This window comes from Grampus griseus (assembly GCF_964374135.1).
Source record: "Grampus griseus genome assembly, chromosome: 1".
In the NCBI taxonomy this organism is placed as follows: domain Eukaryota; kingdom Metazoa; phylum Chordata; class Mammalia; order Artiodactyla; family Delphinidae; genus Grampus; species Grampus griseus.
The window spans coordinates 15,946,882-15,970,554 of NC_139017.1; the positions used below are offsets into that span (position 1 = coordinate 15,946,882).

The 23,673-nt window shown below is 34.8% G+C and overlaps 1 protein-coding gene across 5 annotated transcripts in view; it reads right to left on the bottom strand.

Annotated features, from left to right (window-relative positions):
* Window positions 1–23,673, bottom strand: part of GPATCH2 (G-patch domain containing 2) — a gene marked incomplete at its 5' end in the record, with an annotated part of 166,181 nt that overhangs the window by 133,722 nt on the left and 8,786 nt on the right. For 4 of the 5 annotated variants that reach the window (XM_082657248.1, XM_082657247.1, XM_082657249.1 and 1 more), the window contains 4 exons: window positions 12,982–13,061; window positions 13,541–13,723; window positions 16,757–16,818; window positions 21,935–22,654. In XM_082657248.1, the coding sequence (XP_082513374.1) occupies window positions 12,982–13,061; window positions 13,541–13,723; window positions 16,757–16,818; window positions 21,935–22,654 (1,045 nt within the window). Of the gene's footprint in view, window positions 1–12,750; window positions 12,855–12,981; window positions 13,062–13,540; window positions 13,724–16,756; window positions 16,819–21,934; window positions 22,655–23,673 lie in introns of those variants that run through there. The other variant, XM_082657251.1, reaches the window with a different exon arrangement.

The window sequence follows — 23,673 nt, forward strand, 5'->3', positions numbered from 1 at the left end:
CATTCTAAAAAGCTAAATCGTTATAGCTCCAGCTAAAATACAGAAAAGAGAATGACTTCTGAAAATTTTCGTATGCAAAAGGACTGGAGTTCAGAAGACCTGGCTCTGATTGTTCATAATGAAGCTAATTCTTTGAAAATCACTGAGTCCACACAATGGAAATTACAGTAATACTTATACCACAGGCTGGTGGAGTCTATAAAGATGTCCTTTACGAAATATTTAATGCTATTTTAATATTTATTGCTGTCACTAACCTTTTTGGATATGGAGAAACCAAACTGATAGGTAACAAAAAAATTTACCTTTTAATAAATTTGAGAAAGAAAAGATTTAAATATCAGCGAGGACCTAATAAGTTAAATCAACAGATAATACAGGAAAGGAGAGAAAACATATGTGAGGTGAAAACAGAAGAGCTGACAGGAGGGATGGACAGCATATTTACAATGTAATGTAATGATGAAAAACTATTATACTGAAAAATAAAACATGTATCCAATTCAGTAGATTTAACTTGATCAAACACAGAGTAATTATTTACCCAATATATTCATTAAATCAACCAAACTATATAACTAAGATGTATTTTATTTCAGCGGGCCACTAGGCCTATCAATTTTTTACAAATTCAAAAATTCATTGGAAATATTTGTACCCTTGAAGGGGAAGTAGTATAGCTTGAAGGCTAAGACTTTGGGGAGTGGGTCACAGGACCAGAGTTTAAATCCTGACACTACTGATTATAAGCTGTGACCTTGAATAAGTCACTTAAGCCATTTGCCCCTGTTCCTGGCTTATAAAATGGAGAGGAGAATAATATTTGCCTCAGTAGCCTTTTTTTGAACATTAAATGAATTAACATACATAGAGAGATTAGAACACCACCTGGCAAATAATAACTCAATAATGTTAGCTAATGTAATTAATAGTAACCAAATATTTCTGTCCTTAAATATTAGCTACATAAAATAAAAGCTGATAGAATTATTTAATAATATACTAAAATGAAATACTATGCAGCCAAACAAATGAATAAAAAATAGGTATAATTTATAATCTCTCAGACTTTTTTTTAAAGTTTAAAAACCAAGGTTCAGATTAATCGATACTGTATGTGCACAGATGGGTATGGGAAGAACTGGATGTGGGACAAAGACTTTCCACTGGATACCTTTTGTCCTATTTATCCTCTTGTCCTTTTGTCCTCTTAAAACCTGTGAATCTATTATTTAAAAAAAAAAAAAGAAAGAAAGAAAATCAAAAGAAAAGAACACTAGCTAGCACTTCGCGGTAAACATAACCCACTAATCACACAATGCAGCTCCCTCTCAAAACCCCACTAAAAAGACAGTAAAGAATAAAAAGGTATAACTCCACAAGGACAAAGCGGATAGGAAAGAAGATACCACCAGACAAGCAGAGTCAACAAAATCACAGAAGAAAACGAAATGGATGTGTGGCCGGCAGCTCAGCTTTCTCTAGCAAAGGGGTAGGGAGAGGGGGTGATAATAAGTAAGTTGACTGAAGCAGCAGACTCCAGAAAGGTTCAGAAATTGGAGGCACCAGACACCTCTTCAACAGGGAATTGCTGGAAAATTTATTTTTTTAAATTGATCCCTAATCCCAATCCTTGGCCACACAGTCATACAGTGTTACCACCCCTTCCCTATATCCTAGCAGAAGCACAAACAGTGTATAAGACACTGTTAAACTAGAAAGGGGCCATACCTATGGACCACATGATATACCTTTACTAAAATTAAGAGAATTCAGGGAAAGTCTGCAGACTGAGGGCTCCCTGCCCTCTGCTTTGCAATCAGAATGTTGGCGAGTGGAGGCAAAACACTAATCCACTCCCCACTCCACACGCCTTGAGGCAGGAGATTACTTATTAGGGGGTTATTTCAAAGGAAAATCCCTATGGATAGCAACATTTAAGAGTTCCCCAACCAAAAGGTGAGCATCTGTACACTGGGCATCCGAGCAGCTTTTTAGTGCTCTCTCAAATGGAACCTTATCTGCATCACATCACTAAATACATAAAAGGACAAATTAAAAACAATGAAGAGGGAATTCTGTGGTGGTCCAGCGGTTAGAACTCCGTGCTTTCACTGCCGAGGGCCTGGGTTCAATCCCTGGTCAGAGAACTAAGATCCCACAAGCCATGCGGCATGGCCAAAAAATTAAAAAAAATAAAAATTAAAAACAATGAAGAACTTAGATACTAATATTGGTAGGAAAGGATGTTACTTAAGGTTGTACTGGCCATGTAACTAGTGGTGGAAAACTCCCTAAAAAGCATAAGGTAATACACAGTAAATTCCTATCAACATTTTAAAAATTATTAAACACATATTATGGGCTAGGAGCTGGACCCCTGTCACTCAGGTGCTACACATACTTGGGGACACAATGCAAACATAAGAAGATGAGTAAGAGTATAAAATAGAAAGGTCACCCATTAATGAATGAAAGAATGGCAGAGACAGCAGATGCAATGGCATTTCAGACGATGCAGTGATCTCTGAAGTGTGAGGAGTTGGGGAAGATTTTGACAAAAAGGTATGGAGCCTGAACTGTTCCTTGAAGGATATGAATCTACCAGTAAGAAGAGGGGTGCACTGTTGTGAGCAAATGTAGAGAAGGAACGAATATGACCGAGTAAGGGAAGGTTGATGGAGGGGTGGGACGCTGTGAACCTAAGACCATCTGGAAAGGAGTGAAGTGTTGTATATAGGTCACAGGTAAGCAGTGAAGGTCAGAAGGAACAAACCTGAATTTGATGATAAAGGCGTGAAAACTATTTTTTGACTAGGGTATAAGCATGTTTTAAAAATGTTTCCTTGGAGTTACATGTGATACAGATTAGAGGGAGGAAAACCGGAAGGAACAGAGACCAGGGAGGAGACTAATGTACTATCAAAATGTAAGGTTAGGAGTAACTACACTAGGGCAGTGATAGATGAAATTTGGAAAGAAAGGGTTAATATGACAAACAAGGAAAGAAATGAGATTCAGACGTGTCTAGGTGTGGAAAGAGTGGAGGAAGACAGAGATAACACATAAAACTAAAACTTTAAATGAAGAATGAAAAACTAGTTAGGATCAGTGCGTCCCTTAGCAAACATCAGTGCGTCCCTTCTCTCTCTCTCTCCCTTTCCCAATTAATTTTTACTAGCCAAACTGCAAGGTGCTGGGGGACAAAGACATATCTCACTTCCCACAATGAACAGATCACAAGCCACCATTACATGTGCATACAGCTGAACCAAGGAATCTATGCCTGAAAACACAATTAAGCAAGACACCAAGTTTCTGAGTCAGAGGTCACATATACTTATTTATCCATCCAACAAATGATATAAAATACTCCTTTAAAACATATTTGTGGATCAGAAAATTAAAAGAATCTATCAAAGATATATGTAAATGAAGTGAGATGAAATGAAATCTAAGTAATAACTTTATTTTCAGGATTATGTAGTTATTAAAGAAGCATTTTTAGACTACAGTACAGGAAACCCCTTTTATTTATAAGACTTCTTTGTGAATTCTCAGTTGTTCAAATTGACCTTCAGTTGGAGGATTTGCAGGTGACTTCAATATAGAAAGTACCTGTTAAATATTATTTGGAAGTGTTCTACCCATCACTGATTTTAAACTTTTCTGATATTAGATACCTGACATATCTGAAGGCATATTAGAAAACTGAGTTTTATAGACCATCAGAATAATTCTATCAACAACATAAAAGACAGAAAACCAGAGTGGAAGCTTTGAAGAAAGTGAAGTGTTTGCAGCATTTCTGTTTCCCTGATTTTGATTAAAAAAAAGAAACCAAGAAAAATATTGGGAACTCTGGCAATGTCACCATAATTTTAAAGAGCAACAAGGAATGGAATCTTAAAAATAACACAAATGAATCTACATACAAAACAAAAACAGACTCGGAGACATAGAAAACAAACTTATGGTTACCAAGGGGAAAAGGAGGGGGAAAGGATAAATTAGGAGTATGGAATTAACAGATATAAACTACTATACATAAAACAGATAAGCAACAAGGATTTACTGTTGCACAGGGAACTATATTCAATATCTTGTAATAACCTATAATGGAAAATAATCTGAAAAAATGAACATTCATAACTGAATCACTTTGCTATACATCTGAAACTAACACAATATTGTAAATCAATTATACTTCAATAAAAAAAATATATCTCACAAAAGGACAATCAGTGTGATTCTACTTACATAAAGAACGAAAACAGGATTTAGGAATACATATGCATGTGGTAATTTTTAATGTCAGAAGGTTGAGATACACAGAGGAATTAGAATCTTCTGTTTCTGAAGGTGGGTGATGACAATACGGGTATTTGTTTTTCTGTTATTCTGTAAACTATACATTTATATCACTTATGCACCTATCTTTGTATAAGATATTTCTCAATAAAAATCATGCCATACATCAAAAAAAAAAAAAGGCAACAAGGAAATGGGTCTTCAGTCTACATTTATGGAGTCAAATAGTTACCAACCAGCAGTCTTAATTTCTAAAAAGAGCATTTTAGAACATATTGCAAAGGTTTCTTTTTTATTTTTTATTTTTTGATCGTGCTGTGTGGCTTGCAGGATCTTAGTTCCCAGACCAGGGACTGAACCCGCACGTTCCCTGCAAATGTTTCTTAGGATACAACAGAGAAGAAGAATATTTAAATGATAAGCATCATAATCTTTATAAGAAGTATTTTTTAAAACCGCAAATGTTTGCAATCCAATGTTTTTAAGGAGATTCATTAAAAAGTCCATAGATAATTTCTTCAAAAAAAAAGAAAAAAAAATCAATCTTAAAACAAGCCATTTTTTTACTAATAAAGTGAATGACCTAAGAATTTGTATGCAAGTACCAATGTGAAAAAAATGAAAAGAAAGCATGGCATTTCATGATCTTTAAAAATGTAATCAAAAGACTGGTTGCCCTGCATAATATTTAAGTAGCCATTAAAGCATGAGAAAAACTATTAGAATATTAAAATATTACATTTCTGAACATACATTATGATTTAATCTAAAGGGGAAAACCAGAATAGTATATAAATATTTGGCACCTGCAAACCTTCTTTAAATAAAAAACAAAACAAAACATTCAAAAGCACCAGAAGTAATCCTGTACTTTACAAATAAAAGTGTCCTTTTGCCATTTGCAGGCCCACGTTTTGTGGACATTTAAAAGCCGTGGTCAACCTGGTCTGGAATCAGGAGAGATGTCTAGGACATAACCCAACTTCCTGAATGAACAGGTGTGAGTAATGCACACTCTTGTTTCTTTCCCCATGTTGTTAATAAAAGCAATGAGAAGAAGGGCACTAGATCGACCAAGGCTGAACATTATTCCAGCCTGCAAATCATATTCTCTCCAATCACCTTCATATCCTGTAGTTCACTATTACATTACCCTGTTTAATTTTCTCCGTGGCCATTTTTACGTACTCACCCTCCTCCCCAACCAAGTTTATTTTTACTTACTAAAATATAAGCTCCAGGGAACCTTGTCTGCTTTATTCACCATTGTAATCCCCGAGACCTAGAACAGTATCTAGCACATAGTAGAGGCTCAATAAATACTTGTTGAATGAATGGATGCTACCCAAAGGTTGATCAGAAAATCAGATCTGGTAAAATAAAGGGTTCAGTCGACTGTGGACCCCACCTCCTAGGGGAACAGCTAGAGAGCTTTAGACTCCTCATACAGTCTTAACTTGTAACCACCCAATGTACGCTGTATACCACTGTCCATGTGATCTTTCAAAAGAGAAATCTGATCCACTTAACCCCCCAGATATTACATCAGTTCACATGCATTCCCGCGGACCACAAAAGTCTGAAATGATATAACTCCTGCCTACCTTGCCAACCAAATCCTGTCTACCGTACACTCAACACAAGCATACCTTATATTTCAGCAACACTGGATTCAGTTTCCCGAATATTCCATGCCGTTTCAAACTTAGACTTGCCCGTTCATGTTTTTCTGTCTGCCAACTCCATTCCCAATGAGTTAGTGAGCTCCAACTCATACTTGCAGTCCCAGCTAAAAGATCTTCCTCCTGTGTGAAGTCTACCCAGAATTTTGCCAAGTTCCATTAGAAAGGGGAGGAAAGGAATAAGAGAAATACAGAGGATACAATCACAGTTGAACTGAAGTAGAAATGTGACAGAGGCCAGGCACGTTACACAAGATTGGAGGGATAATGAAGAACCACGGAGGGCAAAGCAGGGAGAACAAGATGAAACAGACAGCAAGGAAGCAGGCCTGAACTGGCTAATGCTAGAGATCAAGAAGAAGGTACCAAAAACTACCAGAGAAACAAAGAAAAGGATCAGAAAGTTGGATGTGGGTCCACAGTGGTTAACCTGATGGAAGCAGTAAAACATTTTAATGATTATTTTTACTACGGCACACACCTTGACTGTGCTCACTATTCAAGACAGCAAAGAATGCTGCCAGGATTTCAAAATAACTCATACTTCCAACAGCATTTTGTAGGAAGGAAGGTTTTTTTATGAAGAGAATTTATTTTTTATTTATCAGTAGCATGACAAAAGAATAAACGTCCAGACTGCATTAATTCTGGTTTACTAATGGAAAAAGAAAAGTTAAATGTGTAAGTTGTAAACATTAACCTACATTACAGGGATGTTCTTAGGATTAAATGAATCAGAATATATAAATAGCACTTAGAAAAGTATCTGACATATAGTAAGCATCGTAATAAGTGCTTGCATTCATTGCTAACGTTCGCTTTGCCAGGTTCCAGATTTCTGAAACATCACAAACCGAAAAACAATATATGAAGCCAAAGCAATTCTAGTACTAAGTTATCAGAGAAGCAAGCATAAGTAGTTTAAATAGATGGAGAAAAAAGTATATGTGGCCAAATTTGACAATATTAAAATACCAAGATTGAACATATGTTTATATAATTTTTCCTAAAGGATTTTTAAGACTAAATATGGAGAACAGAATAAGCATTCAAATACCTGCTGAAGGAATGAATGCATTATTATATATCTGTACTATCTGAATTTGTATATATTATACAAATATTCTACTTTTAGTAAAGTGTAATATAATACAAATATTATATTTGCATTATATACAAATATATATATTATTGTAATATAATACAAATATTATACAAATATTCTACTTTTAGTAAAGTGTAATATAATACAAATATTATATTTGCATTATATACAAATATATATATTATTGTAATATAATACAAATATTATACAAATATTCTACTTTTAGTAAAGTGTAATAGAATAAAACTAAATATCATTATTAATACAGATACTATTTTTAATGGGACAGAATAAAAAATTGTTAGATTTGTATTTTCAAATATCAATTATGGATATTAAATTTATATGACATGAAATATAAAGTTGTGAATAATCACATTGAAATAGAGAATTTTAACTCAAAGAAGAGACACTGTTAAAATGTCTTCTGTAAAAGAAATATTTATTATAAATCTATTAAGCAGTACTTTTCAATGATATAATATCTACTTTATCTCAAAATAAATTCTAAGACAAAAATATAAGTTTCTAGTGTGAAATCTGGAGCTCATGTTGACTTTGAGATAAGATTAAGAACTAAATTATTAACATACATAGTAACAGATTAGAATATACATGATACAATGTATATTTAAAATATAAAAAATTCTGAATATGTATTCTTTTTGTATTCTGCAAAGTATCCAAAAATGCTTAAAGGATACAAATGAATATCAATTCACAGAGATTATAATTAAGCATTTAGTTATTGAAGTCCATTGAAAAATATTAGATAACTAGTTAGCACATGGTCAAATTACAGTTGAAGACATATGCTGGGAATATATTAAAAAATCATTTTAGGTCTGTTTTCTGTTATAAAATTTCTCCTTTATCTTAGACTAGGCTAAAAGAAAAGTTTATGTAGTTCCCTTATTTAAACCAAATCCACTTAAAATGGGCCTCCTGTTGTAAAAGGCTATAAATCGGACTAAATATTTCTACTCTAGTATCCTAAGAAACAATAAAACAACAGTTGAGTAAGACATACAGAGTAAATCACTATAGTATCGTTATCAGTATGCCACTCATGAAATCCTGTCTTCTATGACTTCATAAAAGGGAAAAATATTATAATATTCCTTTCTCTTACAGAATTGACTCGAGTCTGAACAGATATGTTACTGCATTGTTGAATACAAACAATATGCTTATTGTAAAGCATGACAATTTAGATTAAGGATTGATGTTCACATTTTTTTTTGAATATTTAAATTTGATAAACATGTATTAAATAGTCAATAAAATCAGATTCATTTTCTTTGCTAAAATAACCACCACCACCATCACCATTATACTTTTTCTCATTCCAACCATACAAAAAAACTGGACTGAAACAATTATAAAATCTCAAGACAGAACCCTATAACCCTTACGTACAATTCTTTATGTAATATTTATGTTGGATTTCAGGTACTATATTTTAAATGGAGCCATTTATTTCCTGATCTTTCAACAGACTACTCAATTTGAATGCTAATTTAGATAAATGTAACACTGTGGAAAGACCATCCATTTCAAGAAAAGAAGATCAAGATCTCTCATCCACAGAACACACTGATTAATTAGGACGCTTAGGGGTAGCACATCTCAGCTAACTTAAATGCTATGCTTAAGTCAGGTTAATCGGATTCACTTTGCCAGTACAGTATCCCAAAACTGATTCTGGGACGGTTCATCATTCTGAAGATTATCATTCTGAATTGTACCTGATGCACAAATTCTGGAAATACAAGAGATTCAGGGTGAATCTCCTGGATAATGGCCCCGTAATTATTATTTCCTTAATTCTCCTAAAAGAGGTGAATATAAGAGGCTGATTAGTTGGGCTCCAATAACCTAGTGCCTTATTCTAACAGAAGGACAGCAATAGTTAATTCCTCTTAACATTAAATTCTCAGGAATTTATCTGGATTCTCCCTTCATGTACATGGACAAAATTACTTTTAAGAATCAGATAACTCTGGACCAAAACCTCCTAAACAGTGCCGGTCTTTCTACAAATAAACAGCTTAATAATTGCGGCGGTTGGGGTAGGTGGGGTGCAGAGGAGAAATTTAGAACAGGTTTTTTAGTTTGCAGTTAAGTTTTGAGATTCAATGCAGTGTCTGTCAATTTAAAATTCATTCAAAATTATTCTTCACAGACAAAATATTAAACACAAGGGCCGGCTCAAATATGAATGAGGTACAAAAGAAACACAAAAGGCTGCAATCAAAAGCACTTTAAATATTAAACATGAAGGGATATTATATATAAAATATGAACAGATAAGTTTTAAAGTCTAAAATTCTGCACTTTGACCCATGATACAACTGTTCTTTGCAACATGAGCTTCTGTGTTTAATATATCTAATAATATGTGTGACTATCATTTATTTAATATACACTCTGTGACAAAGATGGTGCTGGACCCATTATGGAAACACAATCTCATTTAATCCTGACAACACTTCCGCAAAGTAATCACTGTCCCTATTTACCAGAAAGAGAAAATGAGGTTCAAATTGTAATTACAAGTGAAAAGAAGAATCAGAGTGGGGATTCACCAACGTCTGACTTCAAGATCTGTAAATTTTCTACAATACCACTTTGCTCTTCTACAAAACTAACTGGAGTCGATCCTCACTCCAACTTGTAGGTCCTACATATGCAAATTTGCATATCCACTAAAATTTATTTGTAACCCCCAAATCAATACTCATAGTGCTTTCACGGTCATTCACAGACGTGAGAAAAGCAATGAAAAACTTGAGTCACCTGAGGCACATGTGCATGCCCTACTGAAGTCAAACAAGGCAACACTGCTTTCTTGTTTTCAGCTCTTAATACCGTAAACAAGTGTCCTTTTTGTGGTTATTTAGTGCCATGTTTTCCACCTTTTCGCGCTTTCTTTGGTGATTCGCTGTGTTAAATGGTCCCCGGGCATAAGGTTGCAGTGCTGTTTGCTGCTGCTAAAGCACAAAGAATGCTGTGCTGTGCCTTACGGAGAAAACACATGTATTAGATAAGCTTTGTTCAGGCACAAGCTATAACGCTGTTGGTCATGAGTTCAATGTGAATGGATCCACAATATATGTTAAATAAGGTGTTTTTAAACGAAAACATACATAAAACAAGGCTATGCATTGATCGAATGATGAAAGTGTCACGACCAAAGGCTCACAGGAACATAACCCTGCGTTTCTCTCAGGAGCAATGGGTCAGCATTCTCTAATTCCGTGTTGCCAGCAACTTTATAGAACATTACTATGGTGAATAATGAAAACTCTGATTGAAAGTTTTTCTCCAAAAATGTTTACATTAATATTTCAGTAAGAGATTCTCCTTCTGTCATTTCCTTCAAAGAACATCATTATTTTTTGTAGTCATCACCCATCTGTTTAAGAAAAGGAAACCCTATGCTGTCATTCCATTTAACGGGTTGCAGCTACATGTGTCTGACTTTGCTCAGGAAACTCATCTCTCTTAAAAGCAATCTGGCTTTCCAATGTGAAAGTCTAAGGAATTAAGTTTCATTTCTTACTACCGGATGTCAGAGATACTGTTTAAAGATGACTGTTTCATGAGATTACGATTTTTAAGACTAGATGGTTACATGTAATAGGGACAGTACAAGCAACAACAACAACAAAAAACTTAGCATAGGAACTTAAAAATATCAGCACAAATTGGAACACTTACCTTTCTTGCCCAAGTCAGATATTTTATTGGAAAAAAAAAAAAAAAGATTACAGTACTTAAAACTCCAAACAAGGACAATTCAGAATTGAAAGAAAGAAAACCTGAAGGAGCCCATTGTCTTCAGCAAAATTTTGAATACAAAAAACATGGACCAGGAAAACAGTTTGTGGCCTAATGCACTAGTTCCATGATAAACACCATATATACTGTATCTCCATCAAGTGAAACTTAATCACCTTTTTACAATTGAGAGAGGGAAGGCAGCGTTTACTATGGTTAAGCCATGTATCATCAATACCATGAAGCTAGCCTATCAGTTGTAATAGCTTCTATAAAATACCACAGTGAGATTGCAATAAGCCTAGAAAATGGGCTACAAATCCCAGCTATGCTCAAGCAAGCAGTGAACCAAAAATGAAAATAGGTAAAACTGAACCAAGAGCTAGACAGCATTCATCTAGCTTCACGATTGGTAAGGCAAAGTTCATAGGCCAAGGTTTTAAAGTGACTTATTCAGATCTAAAAGACAGTCGTTATACAAAAGAAAATAAAAACATTTATGTAAATTCAGAAAAAAAATCATGAAGTTTCACTCCAAAGGACATAGCACAAAAAAGCTTACTTACAATGACCGAATACCATATTACTGTCCCTCTAAAATATCACTTTAAATATGCAAAGGTAAAGAGACTCAAAGTTGCACTTTATCATTTTTAATCTCTCCAGTTTAGACAAGCAATCTAAAAGATGTCACACATTCCTACTTAATACATTTGCTGGAATCTTTCAGATTGTAACTTTAGGTAAAGAAAATGTCAACTTTAAGTTTCTTTTCCAATCATCATATTTAAATTAGCCATTAAATGCTGAATTAACAATTAATCCATACAATAATATAAAAATACATGTATTAAATCACAATTTTCATCGATTATAAGAACTTAATAAAATATTAATCATTTTAATATAACCATTTTGAAGAACTGGGCTGAATGTAGTGTAGTATCTAAATTATATCATCAATAGAAATGTTACATTTTCCCTTCTGCTTGGTGAAAATGAGCTCATGCAAGTATTTTTGACACTCACAGTGACACACACATTTGCCATTCTAAGGATGTGTAAGCAGCTCTCACTTTTAAACATGACAATATGATTCAGTCATACAGTATTTGTTGAAATACCAGCTTTCACATGAGTTTAATACGCTCTAAGCAAGAATGATCATTTTGACGGTTTCAGGTATCAGACAGAGAAGATAATTTAAAAGGTAAGAGTAAATGATTCCACTAGCACAGACTAGTTATCACCGTGACTAGTTTAAAACTAAGATTTTTCCAAGTACAATAAAAACTGTACTATAAAATACAATGGGTTTGCAATACAGAGCAGATTATCCAAGTAGAAAGCAAACTTGAACAAAATACAAACTCTAGCAGATTATCAACCTTACCTATTACTCATCTTAGCCCTTGTTAAAATACCCTGAGTAAAATGCAAATATTTTAAATAATGTTGGCTATATAAGATTTCTCTAAAAATGAACCATAAATGTCAATGCATCATGTTTTTAAATTTACAACAGTCAGATATGTAAAAATGAGTTCTTATCCAGTCACAATATAAACATTAAGGAATACTGATGTGAGATCTGGAAGTTTTTAATTCTCTAGCTTTTGTTAGCATTTTGGCAAAGCAAGTGATACATAAATGGTTTCAATGTTAAAAAAAAATCATAAAAGAGAAAAATATATAAAATTTACAGTAGTTTCTATCCACCCTGGGCCAACCTAGATCCCTAAAAGCCTCCCCCATCAGGTTCACTTCTGACTAAAGGAAGAATACCAGTCCTCCAGCAAAAACAGCCCCATCTTTTCATCAAAGAGGCTCTCACTTCAGTGATATTCCTCCAGGGGAAGAGGACAGGAGCCAGGTTCCCTCGAATGTCATTCCCCAGATGTTCAAAACGTAACTAATTTATTAGCATTAGAAGATTTGGTTTATAGGGGAATCTCACTGGTCCAGTTTGTAGCCTACAAAAAAATGGATTATTTTTAAGTATAACATTAGAATATGAATAAAGGATGAGGATGTGGCTTTTTATTCCATAGAAATGGATACATTTCCAAACATGAGAAGTAAATAAGAAAGCATGCCTACCATTGAAGTTGGGGTCCCTCCCGATTTTTTAATATTCTTGGAAGGCATTCCATGAAGGCGACTGAGTCTGGCTTGGAAACCTGGAAAATCAAAGTCCTCAGTTGAAGGAGGGTCTATGATCATTGGAGCATGGAATAAGATCCTATCAATTCAGAATTCAAAGTCAGTTGGAGGGGGAAATGTATTGAACAGTAGTGGGGAAGAGGCAAAATTCACACTTAAAAGATCCGAACCAATGTCTAGTAGGGTTTTAATGCAGCCAGCACATGACAACCAATTGTTTAAGCATTAGAGGATTATCCAGGGTTTTTCTTTCCTCCCAATTTATCTTTCTATCATTTCAACGTTTTTACCATGGGCCTAGCAAGAAAGCAAGTCAACCTTCCTAATAAATCGAAAGCATGAGAATTCAGTGGGAGCTGAATTGCTGGTCACCATGTTTCCTCATAGCATTTTGCGTCTAGAGTCTTTCATTTCCATTTAGCGCCTCCTCTTTCAACGACTATTCCTAGACTGACTATATGTCCCCTGTATCCACCAGTCAGGCAGTGCTACTGACCTCTTCTTCCCGGATGTGACATAAGGGGGAAAGAACCAGTTAGGATACTTTCAAAGACAGGATCTGGTAAATTTTTGTCCAGATCAGTAGGATCTTCCTTTTCCCACCAGGGAATGACTCCAGTGATGCCACAAGCTCCCCCTGATTCCTTTTCATAAAACCAGTCGCTCTGCTCATCATCACCTGTGCAAATACAAGAAATCCCCCAGAGATTCAGTTTTATCATCCAAATAAACCGAGTTGTCAGATTCAGATTTAAAAAATACAAGATGGTAATTAAATCTGAATTTTAGATGATTCATTTTTAATATAAATATATAGTATTTGTACAAAATTTTTAGTATACGTCCAAATACGAAATGGGTCCTACTTGTACTAAAAAATAATTATTTGTCTAAAATTCAAATTTAATTGGGGATCCTGTATTTTATCTGGCAATCATCTATATAATCTATAAAGAAAACTTTTTATTCTACACCATGGTTTCACTTAAGAAATTTTTTTTAATACTATAATAAGAACTTTCATCAACAATAACATAAAATGTTATGTTTCAGAACCAATTTAAAAATGTGAAAACCAATAATATACTGGTTAATCCTTTGGCAAAAACAGTAGGGAAATCCAGTTAAGTTACTACCCTTTCCATATTAAGGAAAAATAAATCTCCTGCCAGGAATTAAATGGTATAAAATTATAGAACTCGTTCTTTGCAGCTGATAATGGTATATAATTAGCTTAATTTCATGATTTCTATGGAGTGCAAAAGGGGAAACAATCATGAACAGATGTGACTAAATGAAATTAATCTGATTAAGTTCATTAAGAAATAGTTGTGAAAAAGTTGATTTTAAATGAAAAGTGACAACACTACAGAGTTTACAGAGAAACTACACTGAACCTCTACAAGCAAGGTATTTTTAAAACAGAATCCTATTCATAGTAAGTCTGACTTCTAGGACCATCCTTGAGTGTAACCATGAAGTAACAATCAATTTAAAATTCAGTTTGAAATGTGCCCTTGGTGTGAAGCAACAGTATTTTTTTTTTTTTTTTTTTTTTTTTTGCAGTACGTGGGCTTCTCATTGTTGTGGCCTCTCCCATTGTGGAGCACAGGCTCCAGATGCGCAGGCTCAGCGGCCGTGGCCCACGGGCCCAGCCGCTCCGCGGCATGTGGGATTTTCCTGGACCGGGGCCCAAACCCGCGTCCCCTGCATCGGCAGGTGGACTCTCAACCACTGCGCCACCAGGGAAGCCCCCGAATCAACAGTATTTTGTATTTTTTTAAAAAAGGAATAATAAAGAGATGTATATGGAGACAAAAAAACAAAAAAAAAAACCTCAAAAAAAGCAAAAACAGAAAAGCAGATGGTTTTAAAAATAAGAGACAAATAACATTTTGAATATGATCTGAGATTCATTAGTCTTCTTCACAATTCTTAGAAAAACTAGCTTCTAAGAGGGTCGTCACAACTGCTGTAAACTTTTTCCCTTTACAGAAGATTTCTGGTTTCCAAAATCTCTTACTACAAATGTTTTTAAACACAAACTAAAAAAACCCTTAAACTTCCATTGAAAATGATTTTATGGGAAATGGCTGTATTTAGAATTATGAGGGAGTTAAAAATTTAAACCATTTGGAAAACCAAAGTCACCTGTTTATTTCAATTGAGGATTTAATAAAAATTATTTTTAAAAAAAACAAGAATTCAAAGTACAAATATATTAGTACTTTCATTGAGAGTTACAGTAGAAGTTCACAGGTCAGGTATAAGCATAAGAAAAGAAAGGGAGTCACCTGAAACTGACTACCCTAGATCTTAATTCCAATTAGACAACATTATAATAGAAAAATGGGGTTATTTTATTTTTGATGTGATACACAACTTTATTCTTAATACAGAAATCAAATAGCTACAGATTAAGAACTTGGGCTCTAAAGTCAGACAGAACAATTAGATTTCTACTGTTTTGTAACACTGGGGAAGTTACTTCAACTTTATTAGTCTGGGTTTCATCACCTGGAAAAAAAAAAGAGGGGGAGATCTCATGGGGCTGCATTAAGAATCAAACAAGAACTTAAAGTAAGTTAAATGTAAAAAAGCACTTAGCAATATGAAACATGATAGGCTCACAATAAATGCTAGCAGATTATTCTAAGCCATTCAATGCTTCTCAAAGATGGATAGGCTTGTCAAAACGTTATTTTTTTTAAAAGTGTTTTCATTTCATTTCATTACCAAAGGCAATGTTTATAACATAACTTTGGGTAGACATAGGTGTTTTAACAAGAATTTAGGTATATTATCAAGGTAGTCAAGCTTACTCTTAGCCCTGAGGTTCTAACATATTTCAGTGAAGTCTATGGTCTTCAAAACAATTATGTATCTATTTATCAGGGACAGATGGTTTACAAGTAAGCAAAAAGGAATAATAATTTAATCTACTTAATTTGTACTGCCAAGAGGAGGAAAAGACTAAGAAAAAAATGTGGGGCAGCTATTATTTTATCCTTTTTTTCATAACATCATTAAACTATTTATAATTAAAACAATTTTTTGTGGGTTTTTTTTTCCCTTAGAAATTACTGCTTTCCTCTAAAGATCTCAAGAAAGGAAGAAAACACTTATGATAAGTATTCGTATGTATGTATCCTGCCCCCTTAGTAAGGTTTTCATATTTTCTACTGGGACAGGTAGTTTCAAAATAATGCCACGTTAAAGTGTGAAAAGCTTCAGGAAATTTCAAAGATGGGAAAGATGTAAGTTGAAAGACATTACTGTTTAACAGTGTACAATATTGAATTCAGGAAAATGGTCTAATTACTTACAAACTGGATAGGATGAATAAATGTCACAGCTGAATAAAAATGACAAATGACTTGCAAATCCACCTTTATTAATGCTTAAACAGAATTAAATACATTTGGAACCAGGTGGAGAATGAGAACCAGGGTCTTGTGAACTTGCTAAAAGAGACAAAATTGAAAAGACTTGAGGTATGTAAAGCTTTCTCAAGGAAGATAATCCTTCCTTAACATTATTAGCTCCACAGACTAGCTTTTGGAGATAACTAAACCCCAGCCCACTAAGCAGTGTGTGGATTGCACTAAGGCAAATGGATTGCAGTCATCAATTTATGAAACAACTAGTAATAAGCACAACTTAAAAATGAAGGCATTTTTCACAAAGAGATAAAAAAATGGCATCTCAGTACCTTGTCTTCCCTCATCATTGGTAAACAAACCAGCATCAGTGCTGCTGAGACTGCTGGATTCACTAAAATAAGGGAAAAGAAAAGAAAAAACAGATCAAAAGAACAATTGATCTCTCAGTTGTCAAATTTTAAAGAGACATGGCAGCTCAGAGATGGAACTTAAGCCTGACAAAGATCTGAAAGAAAATACGATGATTTTTTTTAATCAAACTGCAAATATCTCGGTTCCATTAACTACAGAGCATATTATTTTTGGCACATAAAACCACAGGAATCTAATGGGACTCTTACAGCAAGCCAGATGTGACTGCAACGAGGTGCTGACACAATTGATGCACTTTATTATCTGCTTTCATCAAATGCTTACTGCTCCTTTCTTATTCCAGGCAATTCAGCTTGAGCCCTGAACACCACTGCGCAATAAAATGGGGAAAGTCCCAATCAAAGGCAGGCTCAGCCTTTCTTCAGCACATGAAATAAATACAAGGGCCTGGGATAGAATTACTTTTCATAACCATATTTGCAAATATTCCAGAAGAGACATTACTTAAGAATTCCCAACAACTCTATTATTTGGCAAGGAGGAAAAAAGTTTACAATGGTAACAATCCATTAAATCAAAGCTAAGGTCTCTCTGAGCAGAAAATGAATATTGCCAATTATTAAGGAGGAAGTATACAAAAATAACAGGTTCTTATTATTTCCACAGAAGTTGGAGAGTATGATACAGAGTCAAACTTAACACATAAATGAAAATAAATAGTAAATATTCAACTGACATGAATTAAACTGTCACTTAGTTTTATCAGAAGCGATGCTTATATGAGAGTCTAGTTAGTTAAAAAAACCATAAGGACAAAGTCAGATAATAAGGGGTTTAGTTTTTAAACAATATTGAGTGATGTTCTTAAAAATTCTCATATACTCTCTTTTTACTGTAATTCTTAATTCTAACCAATCAGGAAATCGCCCCAGGTGATTTTTAAATTATAATACTTTTCCATCAACAGGGAGAATTTTGTAATTTTAGTTTTAAAAAAAAAAAAAGCATCCTAATCTGTTTTAAAATATTTCAATTGGGAGTTCAGCATTAAAATTCTAGATGAAATTCTAAATCCACATACTTTTTCTGAATACAAAATATCATTTCAGATTTTGTTTGATTTTTAAAAAATAAATATAAACAAAAAGTATAAAAATTTAAGTGGCACATTCTCCCAAGAAACTGAATTAGTGCCTTTTTCTTTAACTTTCTTCAAACTAAGTGAATGTATGAAACTATCCTGCACATATGTTAAGGAAAGAAAACAATACTCTTTAAAAGCGTCATATCAATACATATTTTCTTATTTACAAACAGGTATGCTCTTCTATACATAGTGTTGTTTTTAAAACACAGTGGAGTATTAAAAACAATTCAGAATCTTTCTGCTATTTGGCTGACCAAACTACTATGGATTTTTTTTTTTTCTCTGTGACTGAGTAGTGCTTTCTCGTCCGCCCTCATCAACACAACTCTAATAAAGGGCCTTAACATACATACCTTGGGTTAAATTCTTTTTCTGAAACCCTCGAGGCAAAATTATTTAAAATTCATACATTTTTACACTTTAGAAAGGTACCTTCTAAAACGCCTAAGAGGAGTCTGGGGTAGCACTTCATAATCAAACATATTAATATATTTTTTCAATTAAATGAAGGAATATCCATGTTAAATACAGGTCAAGTTAGGTCTGGCCACAAATTAATTAGTCTTTCACAGCTTTCAGGATTCAGATTCGCAGATAAAGGGCTGTGAATCTATGTGCCTTTATTTATTTATTTTTTTCAATGGTCTTCCAATCTCTCTGAGTTCAGATTTACCCCCTTTAATCTATTCTACACATAGCCAGCTTCATCTTTTCAAAACATAACTGGTTGACTAAAAATATTATGGTATCCTGGATGGGATCCTGGACCACAAAAAGGACAGTAAATAAAAACAAAAGAAATTCTAATAAAGTATTGACTTCCGTTAATGTGTCAACACTGGCCCATTAGTTCTGATAAATGTACCATAGTAAACGGATGATATTACTAATAGGAGAAGCTGGGTGTAGGATGTATGGGAACAGGGTATACAGAAACTGTGCTATCTTTGCAAGCTTTCTGTAAATCTAGAACTATTCTAAAAGAAAGTTTATAAAACACACAGGTGCATATATGTCTGTGTGTAAAAAAAAAGTCTATTAAAATTCTTATGTATAAAATAGATAACTAATAAGAACCTGCTGTATAAAAAAATTAAATTCAAAAAAAATTCTTAAATTACTTCCTCAGATATATAGGCTTAAATTTATTTATCAAGGCTTTCCATGGATGGGCTCCCACTTAAATTCTTCCCATCCCCATCTCTGGTCCTTTTGTTTATGTCCTTTCTCCAAGAGGTATCCCTATCTCCTCTCTCTTCTCTGCCTGCTGTTCTTCTTAAAGATACAAGAAAATCAGAATTCCCTCTCTAAGATCAGCTCTTAGCCCTTAACGATCCTTAGCCTACTTTGAGATGTTTTTACACATGTTTTAAACAACATGCTTCCTTATTTACATTTCATCTACTTGACATCTAGCTAGTTGCTCCAAGTATATCATGTAGTTGTTAGTGGGTACAATAAATCAGAACAAGAACTTAAACAGAAGCAAGATTTTCCATTTTCAGGAGCTGAGGGTCATTATGGCTTATCTTCAAGGACACCTCTTCTCACTTTTTTTTAGTATCACTTTTATAGCACAGTATTTAGAGGAGAATATATTCCATGAATGCTTGTTGAATTAATGCATGGATACCAATCCCAATCCCCTGCCCCGATCTGTTCATTTCCTATATTTTCTATTCTTGATACCTGTGCATCATCTGAGAGTCCTCTTTCTCATTCATCCTCCCCAAAATATAGGCAGCCAACCTTCCACTTATTCCAACTCTTAAAACTGCTCCTATATTTTTTTTGTCCTCTACTACTGCTGCCGTAATTCACCTCCCTCTTAAGGATGGACTGGAGGTCAGCCAAAACTAGACGAGCCACTGTTGTCAAGGTCAGGTATCTTGATAAAACATAAATCTAATTGACTAAAAATTCTTCACTGACTTCCCATTACTTATATGATGAAATCCAAACTACCATTGCACACAGGCCTTCAAAACACAATTATTGCTGTAGCCTCCGCTCCCACTTTATGTAACACAGTTACATTACCTATACTTTCCCACATACATAGCACTTGCTTCACAACCATGTCTCTGCATAAATTATTCCCTCTACCTGGGATGATCCGCCTTAACTCCTCAGTATCTGAACAAAGCTTTCAGTCACAGTTCTTTAGGAAGTTTTCCCTCACCAGTACCTTCCACTCAGCACATTTCTTTTTCATCGTTTGCTTGTTTGGCTATTCCAGGTTATGAGGCTGAAGAGAACAGGGGCTGTCTTATTTGTCTTGGGACCATGAGTGGTGAACAGTAAACAGCAGTTATTCAAATGTGTGTTAAATCACACACACAGAGTGAAGTAGTTCCGTTCTTACCTATAAATCAGTTCCAAGGCAATATATAGCTTTTTATAGTAGGAAAGCTTTGGAAGTGGTCTCAAAAAATGCTTATTCTTGTTGGGAAGATACTTTAAATATTTAGCAATCTTCCCACAGAGGGAATATGCACCTAACTCTTAAGTGACCACAAAGAATAGCTGTATAGGTAAGTTTAAAATAAGAGGAAATAAATTTAATTTATTCAAGAGTGAAAACATCCTTTTTGAATATTTGTACTTAGCCTGTTGACTGCTGGGTAGCCTGATGGCACCTAATACTCAAATATTTTTACAATGAATAGAAATGAAGAGAGTTTTATCTCATTTCTAGTCCAGTCTGTCAATAAAAGGAAGACATCAGTAAAAGAAGGGGCTTACACAATCAATCCAGAAAGCAGGTAATCTGTGAATAATCCAGAATTGAGGATCTATCTCCGCTGCCACACACCCTCCCTCCCAGCAACTAAGCAAGATAATTACTTTCAAGTCAAGCTGGATGGTCCTCAGTCACAATGGCCCAATACCTGCATACAAATAAGTCTCATTCCGGTATAAAAATGACAACTTTCTTGGAAGAAAAGCAGGTACCATAAACTTCTCAAAACCTCCCTGAAACATTTATGTAATTTTTAGTTCTTTAGGAAAATTACATAAATAGCAAACCACCTCTAATAAAAGGTCCATTCTATAAACTTATACCAGGTCCTACGCATAGCTGTAACCACATTTACAAGGGGAAAAAAATATATATATATATACGCTTATGAGATCCATAGCTCACAATCCACATGGTTAAAATGATGCCAATCTTACCAATTAAAAATCAAATACTCTTTCCCAGACCATTTTTAAAGAATATTTTTTTCTTGACCATAGTTGTACATTTGATTTCAACGACATGCTTAAAAGGATGAACAGTGTCAATGTTTTCTCATTCCTGCAGGTAACATTAGTTCTGTGTAAAAGAAAAGTGATCACTTACCTTTTGAAGGTGTCAAAACAGTCCATAACAGCTATCATTGTGGTATACCTCTTTTCTAGAATGCACAGATTAGACTAACTGCCAAAGGATTACTGCTTCTCCCATTTGTCTAATGACAAGATCAGGAGCTTCTAGACTATAAATTGGGTTTTACAATTCGTAAGTGATCAGAATTCCTAGCAATCTACAGACTTCTTAAAATATCTAGCCGCTCACGGTGAAGTGGTATCCACTTTGGTTCTCAGGAATCAGAATAAACTGATGAACCGTGACACTAAAAAGCACCGATGGCTAGAGCTCTATAATTAAACAAGTAAATAATTATAAATGCAATTCTAACAGTTATAAATGCGCTGTTATTCAAAAGCATTCTTTCCCATTGAAAATCCATTTCCTTTTCTCTTTGTAGCTGAAAATTAAGTCATTATAACACAATCAAAAGACTGTTCATAGATCAGACAAGCAATTTTGCTTTGTGCTAAACATCATAAATTATAAGTAAATATAACCACGGTTAAACGGTAATATCACTACCATTATTATAACTTATGATTATTTTAAAATAGAATTAAAATCCGAAACACATTCAACGGCAAACAGTGGAGACATATTTTTATATTTAGAGAATAGGAAAGTCACCTTTCACTCATGAGTTCATCTGAGACTTTTTGCTCTTCGTATCCCATTTTGTCCTTATTGGTCTGGCTCGTTTCCTCACTTTCTAAGACTACTCCTTCATCTTGGATTTTGGGTCCTTGTCTAACTATTTTCAATTTCCTCTTCTTGACCTTGCTCTTGGTAAACTCGTGACATTGGTAAGCTCTGTTGTCATGGTCCATGTCCTGATCTCTACAGCCTTCGAGGGGCTGGGTCACCGTCCGCTTGTTAGCGCTGTCCTGCGGGAAGTCCACTGCCATGCGCTTGACCTTCCTCCTCCTGCGCAGAGTTCTGTTCCCAAGGCTGTCCACGGCAAAATCAGACTCATGCCAGAGAGGTCTTTTCCCTCGAACGTTATTATTTAAGTTCGACGATGGCCTGCGCTTTGCCACTAACATTTGGTCGTCAGAGTCACTGTGATCTTTTTTATTATTATTGTGATTCTCTCTATAGTCCTTGCTTGGTTCTTCTAAACTAGAATCAGAGCCTTCACTTAAGCAGTGACCGGTCTCCCACGGGTGATGAACATTATACGACCTCCGTTTTCTCCCTCTCCGTTTCCTGGCCTGGCGTTTCAGAGGGCAAGAGATACTTCGGGAATGGTCTCCAGTTTCGGCAAATCCACCTCGAGCTTGCTCCGAGCTCTCCTCCAGGGCTGAGACAAGATCATGAACCAGTTCTTCCATGGTTCGACTGAAATGCCTACATTTTTTTAAAGAAAGAAAAAAAAATTTAAATAGTCAGAGTCAACCATATTAACCTGGTTTATTGCAGCAGACAATTCATTCTAAATCTGACTAGAATGAATAGTTATTATAAAGAACTGTGTAAAAGCTGCTTAATTTTCCTATCTAAGACATTACAGTTCCAAATATTCTGACTCACTTTTAAGTTTTTTCTTGTATAAGTGTTTTATTAAACACAGGAATTACTTCAAGATAGAGTAAGCATAATATCAGCAATGAAAGAACCCAGTGATTTTATATTTTTACTGTCTAATTATGGAAAAGTTATTTCTGCTTAAATCACCATACCTTAGTCTACTCCTGTCCTTTTCCTAAAGCCAGTTTTCAGAGCAGGTGTACAGAGTAAAGAGAACTTTCTCAGTCCCCCTCCACCACACACACACACACACACACACACACACACACACACACACACACACACACACACACACACACACACACACACACACACACACACACACACACACACACACACACACACACACATTTCTAAGGAAACAAGGAAACATACCACCTTTTTCTCACCACATGCTCTACCCAGTCACTGCCATGACATGCGAGGCAGACAGACAGATAGGCAGCTACGTTCAAGGTTTGTAATAGATGTGAAAAGAAAATTTAACCAAACGCTAGGCATATATTGAGACCACACTAATCTCGCGACCGAGTGCAGCAGAAACTCTGTTCGTATTCAACCTGGAGGCCCACTGATCTAAAATGGCCCATCATTTTTCTTACCATTACTCTGAAGCAGTCTCTTAGGCCTTACAGAAACAAAAAACAAAAAACTGAACTATGTGAGAAAATCATCCACTAGTCAGCAGGGATAAACATTAGTGTTCTTTGGGAACCTTTGTAAATTATATGGGTCCTTTCCAAACCCAACAGCGCCCAGACACATGATTTTATTTTTTAAACATTACAGGTAATTCAAATATGCACCGTTCTTATGAAGATCATGAACAATCATTTCTT